General features: G+C 40.7%; 1 protein-coding gene across 1 annotated transcript in view; it reads left to right on the plus strand.

Annotated features, from left to right (window-relative positions):
- POU6F2 (POU class 6 homeobox 2) overlaps positions 1-17756 on the plus strand; it is a 452047-nt gene that overhangs the window by 80957 nt on the left and 353334 nt on the right. Inside the window, exon 2 of the mRNA XM_046670683.1 lies at positions 11368-11539. Within this exon, the coding sequence (XP_046526639.1) occupies positions 11368-11539 (172 nt within the window). The remainder of the gene's footprint in view (positions 1-11367; positions 11540-17756) is intronic.

The following is a 17756-nucleotide window of genomic DNA, read 5'->3' on the forward strand; positions in this document are numbered from 1 at the left end:
ATCTTCCCAATCACGTTCTCCCTCCCTCCCCACCCCCATCGCCTTGGAATTGTGTTATCTCTGCTCCTCTTAAAAGCTCAGAAGCCTTTTGAATTGGAGCGGCATTCAAAGGACAGTCAAGGGTCACCCTTGGAATATTACAGGAGAGTGGATTACAGGAGCGGGAGGGAATGGGGGCTGCTGGGGCTAGGCGCACCACGTACAGACCCAAGGCAGAAAGGAGAGTAAAACTCCACCGGAGCTGTGTGCAGAGAGAACGCTGCCTGGATTGCTACAAACGACAGGAAGTAGCAACGTAGCAACCTACATCATTAGTGTCCAGGGCGTGCTTCTTGCAATTAAGAGGAGAGGAAAGGAAAACACAGATTAGCGAAATCAATTAGGCAATGGCCTTTTGAGCAGAAACGGAATGGTTCCTTTAGAGAATGTGGATGTGCGAAGCTTGGAAAATTAAAAGCCAGAGACTGTTTCGATTCAGGGGTACAATTCTACAGAATTTACGGCCCTCTGATCGGTACTTACTTTTTAAAATAATAAAGCCTTAGAATTTATAAAGCCAATTCCTTCTAAAAGATGTCAAAGTCATTTAGTTTCCCAAAATCTATATTTTGACCTTTCTTCTATCATTTATAGCTATCGATTCTTGTTTTGGTTTATTATATAAAATCATGGGCTATTTAGTGAGGACTTACTACGTGCCACGCTCTATTCTAACATATATTTGGAGTCAGAGGACTGGGCAACGGGCCCCTACTCCTCAGAAGTGGTTGCTTACTGATTTCTGGAGGGAAGATGGAGAGCTGGATCGTGAATCCCTTTGAAAATCTGATGAGAGCTGAGGAGCTTCTCCACAATGAAATGCACACACGTTCACACGTTGTCAGAAGAGTCGCAGACATAGAGCAGTGAACAGATGCCTCTCTTGTTATTACGACCTATTCTAAGCACTATTTGTGAATTATTGAGTTAATGTGCAAGGCTATCCCATGAGGCATATACTGTTATTACTCCTATTTTCCACTCAGGGAAATTGAGGCTCAGAGAGATGTGGTATGTCCCTTGCCCCAGGCCCAAGCGCGGGCTCTTGGCTCCAGCACCCAAGTTCTCCCCCAGGCACTGTGGGCCTGGGGACATTCAAGGTCCTGGTGAGGCTGGCCAGCGTCAGCCCTCTGTGGGCCAGAGGGAGGGCGTGCCAGGCTGTCCAGGCAGCCCCATGACACTTTATTGCCACCTGCCAGAAAATCACCTTGATATGTTTACAATCATTATAAAACTGTGAAGCCACATTCTATGACTGTGCATTGCCTATCCATACTCCACAGTGTGAGGAAAGCCAGACCTGGCCAAACATGGAGGGTCTGGTGTGTTAGGAGTTTGGACCCAACTCAGAAGGTCTTGTGGAAACGGTCAGTTTCAAGCTGGATTTTTAGGGATATTAGTCTGTCAGCAGGGGGCAGAATGGATTTTTCTATTTATTTATGGAAATTTGAAACTATTGGGAACTGGATCTTTTTGGAAGAAAGAGTTTTTCTTCTCAACCGTATGTCCTTTGCCATTCAGAAAGGAGAATAGAATTAGATGTATCCACATATTTAATGTATTATTCATTTAAATGAATATTTTCCTCTGAGAGAAGTGATAGAATTAGAACATTTGTAATATAATCGTATGTCTAATGTGCTGGGCCTTTGATGGTCCCGCTCCTGAGTGACCAGAAGGTACTGGGAGGAGGGTTACTTTGTAGGAGTGGGGCCTGGCTCCCCTTAGGGAGATGGAGATTCTTCCAGGCTGGACAAGGAGCGTGGACAGAGCGGTGAGGCTGAGGCCCACAGAGGGTGAGCTCTGTGCTCATCCGGGGCCACCCGGAGCTCTAGTGCCGATGCCTTTGCTTGGGGGAGCTTCTCCCCCGAACCAGTGATAGCTTTTGTCTGATTCAGCCTTAGTCCCACGGAGAAAATTATTTTCCTTTCCTCTTCAGTGTTGTAGTTAAATTCTTCCATTTTGTCCCATGGTAAAACGAGGGAACACACTCACACAAAACCAAACTCACTATCAACCAAGGACAATCCTTGCCCTTAACTTTCTCCCCGTCCTCCCTTCTATCTCACCAATCAATCAATCAATTGATCAATCAAAACATTTATTGACAGCCTATTTTGTATCAGACACAATGCCCAGTATTGGAATTCTGAGATGTGTCTGAGTCTAATGCTTAACTATTTTGGAAAACTAAATGATTAACCCGTAGGAAAACTGTCATGATTTTGTTGCATCTGCAATGCGTTGCAAATATGTAATACGGGCAGACCTGTGAAACCCTTTCTTCAAGTATCTTGGAGACTCCATGGAAAGTAGAGGAGAGGAGCCAACATGGTGTTAGAAACTGGGAGTGAGCGCCTTGGTCCTCGCCTGCCCCGCTTTGAGGTCCTGGAGGGCCCTCCCTAAAAACCTTAGGGCTTCTCAGTTCAGTTTGCAAAATCTGAGACTAGACACCAGATCTTTCCGTTCTGTGAACCAACTATGTCATCCACTTTTGTAAAAGATTGCAAATGTTGATATACATATACAATTAATATAAAAATATATACTTTAAGTACCTCTTAGAATTTTTAAGATGCCAGAAAGTGAGCTTTTTTAGAACAGAGATTGAATATCTCCCTCTTTGTACATTCAGATCACTAAATGCAAATTCACTGTAATCTGAGTTGTATTCTGATGAAATCCTGATGCTGATTTGAAGCCCTCAGATCCTGAAGAATGCATGAATATAGGGTATGTGTATGTGATGTCAATGCTGCTGTATAACCCCATTACCAAAAGACCAGCTCTAGATGAGCCTGGATTGAACTCTTATTGATGCTTTTCACAAAGGCAGCAGAAATTGAATTGATGGTGCTATTAGGTTGTCAATACCACTGTCTCCCTTTCTTCCCAGATAAGTATACATGAACCATCACCCGTACAGTCATTTTAACCTCTTGGGGGCAAAGGCGCTGTGGAGGTTCAAGGTGATGCTGTAGATGAGGGTGTCTAACTGCATCCTCGCTGCTTTGTACAAGTCCAAAACTGGCAGACTCCTGTTTGATTGATTGTTGTGTTGTTATTTCCACCTACAAGCTTGCATTGATGAGCTGTTTTCCTTGTTTGTTTGCTTGTTTGTGTTTAAACACAGCTGCCTCTGATGCTTTAGTCTTTAACTGGAGTCATCTCTGGAGTATAAGCTTGGTTAAGAGGATGTGGCGCTCGGGAGTTGGAGAGACACAGAGACCGTAGGTGACATCTGACAGTGGGGAAAGAGGTTGCACATGTATCTGAGGTTCAACAAAAAGACAGGAGACTCTTAAACTATGCTAATATGTACACATTTTAATGAAATACCATCCTCTGACTCCAATGTACTTCAGATATTTTGCCATCTTATCATCTTTCAAGATGATTCTGGACATTCGTGTTAACTAAATATCCCCTAGATAAAGTGTTGGGGATGGATGGGGGCAGCAAATAGTGTAATTCTCCTGGGGCGTCTCCTGAAAAAGGGCTCTGCACCGTATTTCACTGTGTAATGACCTTGCCTGCCTCTAAGAGAGTCTCCTTCTAGCTGTGGGTCATCACCCAGTATAGTGGGTTGTGTTGCAAATGGCCTAAACAAAATCTTATGCACAACTATAGGGTTCTTTTTGGTAGATGACCAGTAATGGTTAGAGATGGGTGAGAGTTTGCTTTATCCCCAAAGCCTTGCTACCTGATTATAATGGAAACAAGCTCTCAGACTAAAAGCTGTGATACGTACAGGTATTTATTAAACACACTTTTGTTAGCAAACAATCCTCAAATAATTTGTTCACTCTCTCTGTAAGCGTGATGAAGTCATAGTTCCCTATCTTTTTGGGTGAAACTAGCACACCTGGCATGGAAGGTTCATTAAGGCAGATGTGACAAGACTCTAGAAGCAAGATGTGTTTCTTTCACAGTCACCATCAAGCAAGTAGAACTGTCTGACCCAAAGACTGGACATGGGGCAGTTTGGGGACCAAGCCTTAGGCCCTCAGTCCTTAAGGGCCTATGGACAGGACTTGCTGGATTCTTAATATTCTCTGGTTCGGTGCAAGGCTGGGGCATGTCTCCGAAATATTTTAGCCAATACATACATCGTGAATATGACTAATTTAACCAGATGAGAACCCATTTCTAACCTCTGTTAATGCTGATCAACAAGTAATTAATTTCACTCAAATTAATATAAATTATACTAATTAGCAAAATGCAGGGGGAAGGAGTGGTGGACAGTGAGCAGAGGCTGCTGAAGAGCTTGTGGTGGCCAAGCCTGGAGTTTGGCCTTTCTGCTGAAATGCTAACCCTGCAGTGTGAATGTTGGTTAAAGCAACTGCCTCAACCTAGAGTGGAGCTCAGGGCTGGGAACACCTTTTCTGTAAAGAGGCAGAGAGGAAATATTTTAGGCTTTGCAGACCATGAGGCAAATTCTCGGCTGCCCCTTAAGGAAGGGATGTGACCTGGAAGAAGCAGCTTCTTTCAGAAAAAGGCAGTTCCTGGGGAGGAACTCAGCTGGGAGTCATCCTCAGCCAGCATTCCTGGCAGAGGGGAAATGGGGGCCTTGGTCCTAAATGGGGGGAATCTGGGCAGCACACCCCAGCATCTGATACAACACATATACTCCTGTTCCAAACTGAAGGCAAAGAGAGAAGAGAAACCCACAGTCAATTGGATGCCTTTATGTGGGGAGCAGTATGGTGGAAAATGGTCTATCTGTGTCATGTTTCCATCTTTCAAAACATATTTACATACATCATCTGTACATTACCTCACTCAGATCTCACAACATCCCGCTTGAGATATATAGCGCCATGTTGGTATGGAAACCAAGATGGAAGAGATGGTGAGTCCCTCATGGCCATACAGTTGCTTAGGGCTTAATCAAGGAACATCCATGAGGTTTCCTGAAGCTTCTTCAGTAGTCACTCTCTACACCCAGCATTTGTTTTCACTTTTGAATGTTCTGCTTGATTTTCACAGAATACTCATCTTATCTATTTTGGGATAGGATTAAATAAAATTCTAGCCACACTAGCTGTAAGGTTAGTGGCGAGACGAGAGACATAGAAAACAGTTGAGAATATTGGGTTGAGGAAGGCAGACATGTTGGGATCCACATTTGGCTGTGAAAACCTATTGTGGGATAATCAAAGGTAACTATGTTTAAGCTGTGTAATTAAGTTCATTATAATACAAATTTCTGTCTGTTGAGTTTTTGCTAAAAATACTCAAAATGGGATTTTCTGCTTTTCTCAAAACAGCTTCTGCTTGGTGGTCTAGGAAATGACATTTAGAATAAAATGATCAGTGGTGGGTGAATTTATGGTGTTTCTAGTGTCTTTGATCTGTATGAATTTTCAACAATGAATATATATTCTTACATCAATAGAAAAAACCTATGAAAATAAACTGTGGTCTTGTTTCCAAAAGTCAAAGAGAATGTCTTTTTAAAAATTATTGATTTTTGACATTCTTAATCATGAGACCTGGTGGCCTAGTGATTAAGCTTGGTACCTCCACTTTGGTGGCCCCGGTTCGGTTCCTGGGCATGGACCTACCGCAATCTTCTGTCAGTGGCCATGCTGGGCGGCATCTCACATACCAGAAAAAAAGAAGATTGGCAGTGGATGTTAGCTCAGGGTGAATAAAAATTATTGATAGAAGGAGGAAATATTGAATGGTAAAAATTTAGAAGTTCTTTGTAACTTTTGAGGGAAAATATTCTTCAGTACATGAAATATATTAAGAACTAACCTACATAATAATATTTGGTAATCGGTAAAAGAAAGAGAAAAATTGTTTTTCTTCATGACTAAGGGAACAAAATTCACACTTGAAGTTTCCTTTTCCCCACACCCATCGAGACCTAGTTTTTTCCTCTTAATTATTTGTGATTTTGATTTTTACCTCTTCTCAGTGGGAGAAATTAAATACAAAATATGATTCTGTCTTTGCATCTTAAATTGGCTGTAGCTAATTTTGTTTCTACCTTTTTCCTAAATTGAAATGTAGCATTTTAGGAGGAGGGGGAATCCGGTAAGTTTTTTTCCTTTATAAGGAATATAATTTTTTGATTGAATTCTAGAAATAGATCTGTTGAGTATAACTTTGTAATATTCTGGCACTTTGCAACCAAATGAATTATTTCCTTGGATTTTTGAAGCCTGCCTATCTTATTTATTTTCCTTAAAGCTGTTCTGATTCCCTGTTTCCTAGTTGGTTTGTGTACACATAAAAATATGCTGGACCTCGTTCGAGCTCAGTTTAGAGGGCTGTGGGTATCTCCATTGCGTGGCTGCCACTGGACACGGATGCTTCTCGGAGTTAATAATCTTGCTATCTTCAGTTTCTCTGACTATAAAATGAGAATGATTATGCTTACAAAAACTCTGTTAAATTACTGAAGGCCTTTAGCTGAATTATGTCTTTATCTGGTATTCTTTTTAACAGCCTAGTAAAAGCCCAAGTTGAATTCTCTCCTCCATACCGTGCCCTATATCTGCTCTTCAAATAAAGGTTTTACAACAGAAATACACGAGGACATCTTTATTTTAAAATTATCTTAAGGGATATCAGGAATTAATATCCAAAGAGAGTATATACAGTTAGCGTATGCTAAGCTATAGGTAACCGTATATGAATAAACTAAGGAATATTAATGAGGTAAAGGAATGTAAGAAGCATTGGTCAGATGTGGCCTTGGTGAAGCTTTCTAGCCTGTTATTGCAGAATTGTTAAAAATTAGAGCTGTAATTTACATTAGCTCATTTACATTATCTGTAATCTAAGCAGGCACATTCTAAAATGAGTTTCCAGAAGCATTAGGTCCATTAGATAATATAATCAAGATTATAAGTAAACGGCCATCCATGGTCAGATAATTCAGGGCAATGCTACGTTCCACAGAGTTGAATCTGTTGCTTTTCCGGTGGAGTTTTCTGCTGCATTTTCCTTGTGGGTTTGATTGCAAAACTCTGTTGTTGTAGAATATCTTTTGGGACAAGGGTTCTTCGGGAAATACTGTTTTATTCCAACCATTTCTTGTTCCAGATGAGAAAACCAAGGCTGACCGTGGTTAGATGATTTCTAAGTTGATGTAGAGAGAACCTGAATGCAAGCCTGGGTATCTGACACTGTCTGATGTCACGTCTCCCATACCATATCACCCCGCAGATTTCACCCCAGAGGCATCCACAGAGAAGTGTTTTATTCCTAGAATTTGAAGGGAAGAAGATAATACACACAACACCCTCTGGGGATCAGTTATCTGGGGTTTAACGCCCTTCATGCCCCACAGCTCAGGTTCTGGGAAACCCCCTGGGTTACTCAGTCTCTGAGCCTCGGTTCTTTCGCCCAGTGCCCGCTGTGCAGTATAAAAAGATGCTGATCTTTGGAAATGAATCTACCAGCATTCAAAATCCAGCTGCACCACTTATTAGCTGTGTGGCTTTGGGACAAGTCACTTAGCCTCTCTGAATCTCAGTTCTTTATCCTCAAAATGGGGCTAATAGTTTTCACAGTTTGGGTGACATTGAATACATCTGAAGTGCCTATCTGGTAAAGACATTCAATAAATGGGCCCTATTTTTATTCTTTAACAATACCTAAAGGAGATTTAAATGGTTACAGTGTAGTTCCGATGTTGATTACAGTCTGTTCATCGTAGGACATGGTGAAATTTTTTGCTGAGATTTCGCTAATGGAAACTCCCTTTCTTGCTTCTTTTCTCACTGTCTGACTCTTGGGTCTCTGATGACCCTCTGAGCATCCTTTATTGGCACATGCTTCAGCCTGTTCTTGCACATGGTAGACACTGTTCCATATTGGACCAGTCACTTTCTTCTATCAGGACCGACAAATGAATTGCAGAGAAGTACCGATAGCTTCCATGGTAGTTTTGACAATTTCGGATTTTCCAGTAAGAGTCTTCACCCTCTCTAATTTTGGCCCTCACTAGCTATCTCTCTTCCTTTGTGCTACTGCAGAGATCCTTGTACATGTTGAAGTTGCAGCCCTCTTACATTCCTGCAAGCACCTATGTAAGTGCGTGTTGGAAAATCCTTTCATTCCTGCTGGCAGAAAGGATTTTACCGACTGCCATTGCTTTTGGCAGGGAGAGAGCGACTTCCGAGCCAAGTGCTCCTTGAAAGATGCACTCCCCCATCACTTATAAGACTGTACTCAGTGGTTACTGCTTGTGACACATTTTCAAATGGACCCCCCAGTGGCTGCAGCTGTGATTAAAAGCTGTCTACTCTCTGCCTCACTGGGGGTTTGCTGTTTAACCATGTCATGCACATATATATGTGGGCTACAGCTGCATCATGGAAAACCTAAAGGGTTTTGTAAGATAAAAAATCAAATGAGTGCTCGAATAACAAAGTCCTGAATTTTCTAAGCTCACGTCACTGAGAGGCACCAGTTGGGAACCTAGCCATGGGTGAGGTACATAAAAGTAATTTAAAGAAGAGCTAATGGGAGGTGAATACGTACCATCTGCCAGCACACGCTTTGCACACCTCAGCCAGACGGAACGTCTTAAAGATTTAAGCGCACTTGAACTTAGCAGCTGCATTTTAGCTCCTGTGTGTGACTCGGGATTCTGTTTGGCCATTCACAAATAAAGCGAGAACAGAATATTCTCTTTTTAAGGCTACCCAGATATTCACTGATATGTTGATAACCATGTTTGGCTTATCACGAGGGTAGTGAGTGCCATTCTAAACATAAGTTTACCATTAACACTACCTAGATGAGCAATGCAGCCTCGGAGACTGGATGTCGCAAAGCCACACGTCACACCCCTTCCTTTAGATTGGAGAGAATGAGTATTCAACCTTTTATAAAGTGAAAGAAAGTGCTAGAATTTAAAGCTGGGCTCTTCACTCTGAGTATATTTATCAGAGCCGTGAGGTAAAGCAGGGCCCCCCCCCCCCCCCCCCCCCCCCACGCGCTCTGCTAACTGAAGCAGAATCCAACATGCATTCTCTCTTAGATACATGGGAAAGAAATTTAGGAACATTTAAGAATTTTGTGTCTTCTGTCCCTCCTGCCTGCCCCCCTCCACTTCCTTCCCCCGTTTTCAAGAGCTCCACGTCTCGGCGACCAAACACAGTCCAGGAACTGCTAATCTATCACCAGCAAATTTAGGCTGACGATACTGTGAATCGACCACATTGATTACATTGATTATATTTCAAATATTTACAATACGGTGAGACAAGCCTAATTTATTTCCTAAAGAGTTCAAGGCAGGTATCACCATTTCAGAAGGGGAAAACAATGGACAAATGTTTGTGGTTGCTATCTGCAATAATCTGATGCTGACAGAGAGTAGTATTTTATTTAGTAATTAACAGTGTAAAGGGGAGAGGAGCTGTCATGTTGGTTCTTAAGCTGCGGAATGTGATGAAAGATGATATCTGCGATCTCATCCTTTCCACTTGTTTAGGATTGTCAGGATGAGAAATGTCAGCATTATGAAAGCTCGGCTCTGCTCTTGATATGATAAAACCCTTCAAAAGCCAGTCCTTCTCTCTCCCTTGTCCCCCTCCTTTCTCGCTCTCTCTCTGCACTTGCTTTTTTATTTATCCTGTTTTGTTAGATGGCAGAAATATAATTCTTTTCTTTCTTCCTATTATAAGCCACCATTTTTGTTTTATTATATGTTTCACAACCCCTAATGCCCCACTGAAAATTACCTTGTTAAATGACAGTGTTTCAAAGCCATGAATCCTTTCCACCATTCCCTCAGAGGTTTGAAACAGTCAACAGACTGTAAAGAATAAATAATAAAAAAGTATTGATTATTTTGATGACTGTGAGATTCAATTAAGTATTAATTTTGCCCTCCAGTGGACCTATCAAGGTATTCAAAAGGGAGGATTCGGCTCAGCTAAATGCGTGCTGAGTGCTTCAGCCTTAAAGAGGGAGAAAATGTGTTTACCTACAGTATTTGAAGAAGAAGTGCATCGATGCACAGAGTCCAATATTTAAGTGCTGTGCAAATTAAGCCCTGGTGACAGTGACATTGTTTTCAGTGGTATGAGTATTGACTAAAGAAGTGCATCTGATGACAGCTTAAACTATTTGTATTGATTAACATTTTCATAGATTATCATGTGTCATATCAAATTCACTTTTCAGGCATGAATACATTAAAAAAAAATCACCACAGGCACACCGCAGCCAATGTAACGACGGGACAAGAGAGAATGCCGCCCCACCTGCTCCCGAGCTGGTCACCTGTTTCCTGCTCGGGAACCATTTAGGCATGAACTTGGCAATAAATAGCTCCCAGATAACGCCAAGAGGGCACTTCTTGCTTTGCTTTTTCTTCTGTATCCGGTGTTTCTGCCAGTACCGTATTATGCATCTTAGTTTGCAAATGGAATAAAAGGCTACACTTGGAAAATATTTCTGATCCTAGAATGCCCTCCTAATGAGCTGAAGATAAAGCGGATTTTAATTATCGGGGGGCAAAGTTTGCCTTTCTGGAGGTGATTTTTGTTTTCTTTTTCTTTAATGCTCTGGGCGTATGATGCTCTAGGTATCCGAATTATTGAACCCAATTTGTAAGTATTTTTCCAATTCCTTTACAAATTTTTAAACCAATCTTCATATATTTTGTTGTGTATTGTTTGCTTTAAAATATTCATTTGATTCGAGGTCAGCTTCAGTTCCCGATCTGGGACCATGGAGTCAACTTCTAAGGGTGCTTATAGAATTTACATAAGAAATCTCTTTTATTCCATTGAAAGCCTTGCACGACTCTTTTCTCCCTATCTCTTTTCTCTGCTCTCAGGATAGGGTTTAATTGCTTCCCCCCCAGGGAGAGGGCTCCTTAAAATAGCCCATGTTTCCTCCATAGGGTGCTCCTTCCTTTTTAGTCTGTTGCCGAAGTACAAACCCAGCACTTTCTTTTTTCTTACTGCGTTAAAGACAGAACAAGGTGTAAAAACATTCGCACAAAAGCACATCCCACAATTAAAGCTGCGTTGGTTAGGTTGCTTTCAAAGAAGTTTTTTTTTTGTTGTTCTTTTTTCCCCCCCCTCCGGAGCCTCCTGAATATCTCACATGCTAGTCGGGCTTTAATAGGGTGGGGAGTAATGGAGAACTCTTCGGATCTGTAATAGCTCTTCACTTGACTGCAGCCAGCAATAACAGCGGGAGCAGCCAGAGATAAGAGAGAGAGGAGAGAGGGAGAGTGTGTGTGTGGAAGAGAGAGAGAGAAGAGAAGGGAGAGGGAGAGAGAGGACACGCACACCAAAGCTGCCACTTTTTTTTCCTCCCTTTCACTCTTTTCCCCCATCCTAGGATCCAATGATAGCTGGACAAGTCAGTAAGCCCTTGCTGTCAGTGCGGAGTGAAATGAATGCGGAGTTGAGAGGTGAGGACCAGGCTGCTACTTCAGACAGCGAGCTGAATGAGCCCCTGCTTGTGCCTGTGGAATCAAATGACAGCGAGGACACTCCCAGCAAGCTCTTCGGTAAGTCTGTCTAGGTATTTCATTTCAGTCCTACCATGTTGTCCGGAAGAGCAATCCACAGCCCCCCTCTTTTTTTCCTGTTGTTCATTCAATTTTCTTGTAAGTACTAAAGAGGAGCTTCGCCTCTTGGAGGGGCCGAGCCAGCAAGGCCGATTCTAGCTGGCTAGGGGGATGTCCTCCAAACTTTTCCCAACAGGGAACTTCCTCACTGCCCATTTTGACTTGTCAGATATTGCCAGAGTGCCCAGGCTGGAAATTATTTGAGAAAAGAAGATGGTAATGATAATCAGGAAATCAGTTCCATTGTGAGAATTGGTTAACATTTATTGAATAAATATCGACTCGGTTTCGGGTTACTTCGCAGCCTTTTGTTAAGGGGAAGGAGAGTAAAGAGTTATTATCTGTAGTCAACAGACAGGAGAGAGGAACTGGAAAATATCAATACCAGTCATTCTATGCCAGGTAAACAAAGGTGGCTACGGGAATTGCTCCAAGAAATAACATTTTGTAATCACAATTAGGAGGAATATCTCTTCTTTTAAAAGGGTGATGAGGATGGAAAATTGGTTCTTTGCATCCCTCCCCGCCTCCTCCCTTTGATAGATGTTTATAGCCTCATCCTAAATGTGAAGGCAGCCCAGGACCTTTTAGGAATCATTGTTTCATAAACCAAACCGGAACAAGCAGAGTGCCACTCCAGCACAGACATCTGTCATTCAAACAGATGACACTCTGTAAGCCAACTCAAACAACTGTGGTCTCTAATCAGGAAAGGGAGCGGGTTGTAGAGGCGCGTGACTGAGTGATGGAGGCGATAGATGTCTCTGCTGGAGGAGCATTTGACGGGACAGAGTGACATTAGGTTTTCAGAACAATTGCTCCTGAAACACTTGCTTTTAATTATTTTCAAGTGTTTATGTACTTATAACATGAAATGTATATATATATGTATATATATGGAATACATTCTAATCTGTATATGTATATATAGATAGATACACTAACCATACACATATACTTGGAATCAGGCAGAGAAATGCTTGGTCTCAGGTTGCAAACAGTCATGTGCCTGAATTTCAGAGAAAAACAACATCATTGCATCAACTGCTTTCTGAAGAAAGTCATTAATTCAGTGAAAAAAATAAGCTTTATTATTTTTTTTTAACCTATAGAAAGAAAATAGTTTTGATGGTTTGGTCACCCCAGGCCAGCTGCAACAGAGGAGCTGTTCTCTGATTTTAAATGATCACTCCATCAAACTCTAGAGGGGTGTCGCAGAGAAAGTTTCTGTCTCAAATTTTCTATTGGTAAAATACTATTTTACACTTAAGCACATAATGGGTTGCACTTTCAAGAAATTCTATCATATTACCCTTTCTTTGAAAAGTAGCAATTCCACCTCTGACATAAATTTTCCATATCTAAGCATTCAGGTTTTAACATTTTCACTCTGAAGAAATATTTTGTTGTAGTCTAAGTTTTTATCTGTGTAGGAAGAGTTATGTCCTAAAACACTCAGTTCATTTAAGGGGTTAGTGAGAGAAGTCAGATAAAATTAGAAATTATAGGAAGGCAAAAAGCCACATTCCAGCCTCTCTGATATTAAGTATACTAATACTAAAAATACTTTTAAAAAGTAATCAATTGTGAATTCAGCGTAACTGCAGATAATGGATTACTTGTTCCTAAACTTTGCATGCATCTTTAAAAAGTAAATTAATTTTGTAGACTTCGACTTGTAACCCCAACATTTTTTTTCAAGTAAACCAATGAGGAGGCAATTCATTTGGCTTCTCAACATTTGCTTGCATTTTCCAACACTGAAAATTATTATAGATTTGGTATGTCATCTCTTACAGATTTGCATGTGTGGAGAAACAAGCTTCAAAAAATCTAAGAGGGTCAAAGAAATTTGAATTAAAAGTTCATTGAAAAAATATCTTAATGGAATCTTTATGGGGTAAACTAAGGAATTATAGTTTAGTTTAGAAATCATAGTAGGTTTAAGAAGGTCCTCGTCTTCACTTTGGAATTCTCAACTTCTGAGTTTGTGAGAGAGAATCAAGCACAATCTACACTCTATATCTAAAAGTCCTCATGTTTTCACTTAATTTTGTGTTGTCTCTGGATTGCCTTTCAAACACAATCTGAATATTTCCCAGTTTCCAATTAGGTAAAGAAGAAATCAGTAGATGAATAGTTTTGAAAGCTTGAGAATAAAAATTTGACATAGTATGAGATGGAGAAAATAGATTCACATGGGAAGGAGAGCATCCCCATGGTATCTCAGGCTTCCTTAGCTGTGGGGTCGGTTATGCTCTCACTCTGTAACATTCCTGAGACTTACTTTAGGAATTCTAGTTCCTGTAACTGACTAAAACTTTCAAGAATAATTTTCTTTCAGAATTTTTAGCAACTTTGGCAACACTTAATGGATGATAATTGAATGGGCCATTATTTTATTTGACGTGACTATGTCGAAGTTTTTTGTTTCTATATCTAGTTATGATTATACTCTTTACTTGATAATGAAGAATGACATTTTTCCTGAATAACTGGGAACATCTGGGTTTATCTCTAAACAAAGATTTTCTAATATCAAACTATCATTCTTATAGCATATACATCGTGTTATTGAAAATGGTGCTTCTATAATGAAAGGAGGAGATTAAGACACGTCATGTGCATCTTGATGTGTTTACTTTCGTGGGGGGATATTAACTGACAGCAGGAGACAAGAGGAGCTCCGTTTTTTATTGTACCTGAAATTTCAGTCGAAATGGATTTCTTTGGAGCTGATGCTCTCTTCTGTGTCTTGTTCAAATTAGCAGTCCAGAGGACAAGTCTGTTTCTCTCACAGCATGGCACCATCAGCCCAAAACTACAGGAGAAAGGCTAATCCTGATGCCCTCTATGGATAAACAAAGGAAATTCCAGGACCCCTTGGGCCTTTTATGCCTTTCCTTAAATTGCACCTCTGCACTTAGCAGCATCCAAAGGGCGGCACACTGTGCAGAATGGTTCAGAGCTCTGAGCAGCTCAGAACACCAGAAGCAGAAACCAGAAGCCTTATGCCAGCCTAAGTAGAAAGTTCAGAAAAGGGCCCTTGTGTTTTATAAAGTAATTACATCGTAAGTAGCGTTTTGCGTAACTTGAACAGCCGTGGAAACTAAAGAACACTTAGCAGAGGTGAATCCACATTTCATTAAGAAACACGTGGTGAGGTGGTGCTCTGTGATATCATTAAGCGGTGCATTGTTTATTCTTGTAAAGCCCGTGGAATAACTATCCTCTCTTTCGGTTTAAGACTGTATCATGCTAAGCTCTGAGCCGTAGGAAACAGTATGCAGAACAGACTTGCATGTTGGGGGGCATTGTCAGAGAATCTGGCTCGGTGTCTTACTGTGTTTCAGCTGCGTGATCAAATGAGTGATGCCATGCAGAGCCCGTCATTTAGTTTGTGACTAGTGATGTACATATTCGAAGCCATTCTTGAAACCAGCCTTTGGCAAACAATCTCAAAAAGAAGAGGTTGCTGTGTTTCTCTTGTGACATTTATAGCCCTTGTGTCACTGTGGTGCTTCATTTTTAGTTATGCCCATCAAGAATTCAGTGTTCCACATTCAGTCAAGTTGGATGCTAAAATTCAAATGGTAGCATCAACAACTTGGTCAGGAAAATGGCCACAGAAAGGATAAAAGTAATATATACCCCTAGAAAAATATCAGTACTAAAGTTTTCCTACGCAGTCTCAGCCAAAGAAGTGAGACCGCATAAAATATGACCTAAATATTTTCTCCTATATATATATTTGAAATTTGTAAGACGATTTATTAACGATTTTCCTCCCGGGAATATTTTTATTGTTTCAAGTTAAACCTCATGATTGCTTTTCTTAAAGTCCCAGCTACCTTGGGTGGCTGGCTTCGTCTCTGTGGCTTGCTTCCCAGTTGTCCCACGCTGCACTTGAATCGGGCACACAGCTCTAAAGGCTTGAGCTGAGATGTGAACAAAAAACCATTTATAAACATTGCCCCTCAAATAAAAATTGGTGGTTGGTTTTCTCTTATGATATTGTGTTTTTTCTAGGTTAAAAGAAATTGCATGCAATGGTACTTGTAAGAGTGGGTATTTTAAATGTCACTTATCTGTGAACTATTGGAAAAGGGTTGAAAGTTGGGTCACTTATTCTTCCTTGCTAGAAAATGTATCTCTATAGGGTTTTTCCTTTCTGTTCCTTTCTGTTATCTTCCTCATAGAAACATGCATTATAAGATTTTTTTTTTCTAAATTGCCATCCAGTTTGACTTGATTAGAATTTATGGCAGTGGAGTCATTTTCAATGACAAAAGGATAAAGGACTAAATTGTCTGTCACCCCTTGAGACAGTGGTCTCTGCAGGTCAGCATGGGGGTCATCCGTAGGGCATTATGGGGCCTGCACTTGGCGGTGACGCTGCCTTCTGCTTGTGCAAAAGTGGAAGCCTTAAGATGGCATTACTGTCTTTATTACTTTATTTAAACGTCTCTCTCAAGGTTTCAGTGCCTTGGGTATTTATAATATTCTGATAAAATATGCTGGGGTTGGTAATCAGCACATAGTGCTTAAGCCCAAAGGGAATTTAGCTGGGAGGTAATGAGGAAAATTCCTTAGAGAAATATATTTATTTAAAATATGCATCCTGCTTCTGTATTTTTAAAAGTTTTGATATTATATCAGTTGAAAATTCATACTATCTTTCCCTAAAGAAAGTGTGTTTTGCTAAGGAAATGTTAAAACAGCACATCTTAAAATCAACTAAATAATTTGAGTAAGAGATTCTGTGCAAAAACAGTTATTTAAAAGAAACCAGTATTTGTGCAAGGAAATGGGATTCATGATAAGGTATTTGTCAGAAATCAATTGTGGTTTCAGAGTCAAGCAAGCCCTGGTCGTGCTGTTCTCTCACGACTGAGGGGGAAATGCACATTGAGATAGATTTCTTAACATTTAAGAAAAGCGAATGCACCAAGGTCTTTCTTTAAAAAATCCAGTGAGAGGCTGTGTGTATTTAGACAAATTTAGTTTAGTGTTTTACCCCCCAGAAAACCATTGTAATACTACACGGATAAATAAATCCGCTTTAAGTAGCATTAATTTGTGAGCTTGGACATAAAGATAAATCCATGTAAGATGGCACTGGTGTTCAAACTTTTCACCATGTTTGTTTGTTGAGCTGTGCTCGTTTCTAAGTGCACTTGAAGGGAGGACGATGCACAAGAGGTGACATAGATTCAGTGGGGACTGTCTTAGTGCCTTCCTATTCTGTCTCTTTGCCATGCCTGGGGTACTCAGGTCAGACCTCTGTTTAAAGAAGATAGTTCAGTATTGCAATGTCTGAGGATGCTACTACGTGGTTACACATTAGCAAATCAAAATGCTGACATGGCTTGACATTTTTTCTTTTATTTTGATTGCTACAATTCTTATATTTTGCTGTCATTGTTAAGTTGTCCTATAAACAACTGGCAAAAAGATAAAGTATTAGAAATTCCGTTATTCTGCACCATCACCCCTTTAAGTGAGCCTGTTTTAGTCTTTTTAATGTCTTGGGTGTTTCTGGTTTAAAGGTTCCATGGCATGATAGGGTTTTCGTCCAGACCAGTTTATGTCGTAATTAATAAATAGACGTGCATTCCAGACTCATGCTTCCAAGCCCAGCCCTTGAGTAGATCACTTTCTCTCTCAATTAGCCAGTTTAATTATAGCATGAGCAGCATTCTTTTCAAGAATTGCCCAAATAAAATTTTCTCCCACTTCAAAAACGAGACTTCAGTGACTGTTTCAAGTGGACCTGGCTTGTTATTAGACAGTAAGCAGGTAATTTGTGAGAGAACGCGTACTTTCTTTGATTGGCGACCTTGCTGGTTTATGTTGGGTGATTAATAATACATCAGACATTCCCACATTAAAAAGAGAGTAGACGTGAAGAGGAATGGTGGAGGGTGCGGTCCCACTATCGGGCTGCCCCTGATTGTTCTGGCCTTCCCTGGGCAGGGGACCATGGGAGGAGCAGTCACATTTGCCCAAATATGTACCTGGTTCCAGTTAACGTGTTTCTTGATTTTCTTATGCTAAAGAAAAAGAAACGAAGTGTTTCTACCAAACTGGCACCCTGTCAGGGGGCAATCTGTGTAAAGTTTCCTGCTGTCAGGTTAATAAATTTTTAAAAAATATC

This window comes from Equus quagga, chromosome 8, assembly GCF_021613505.1.
Source record: "Equus quagga isolate Etosha38 chromosome 8, UCLA_HA_Equagga_1.0, whole genome shotgun sequence".
In the NCBI taxonomy this organism is placed as follows: Eukaryota; Metazoa; Chordata; class Mammalia; order Perissodactyla; family Equidae; genus Equus; species Equus quagga.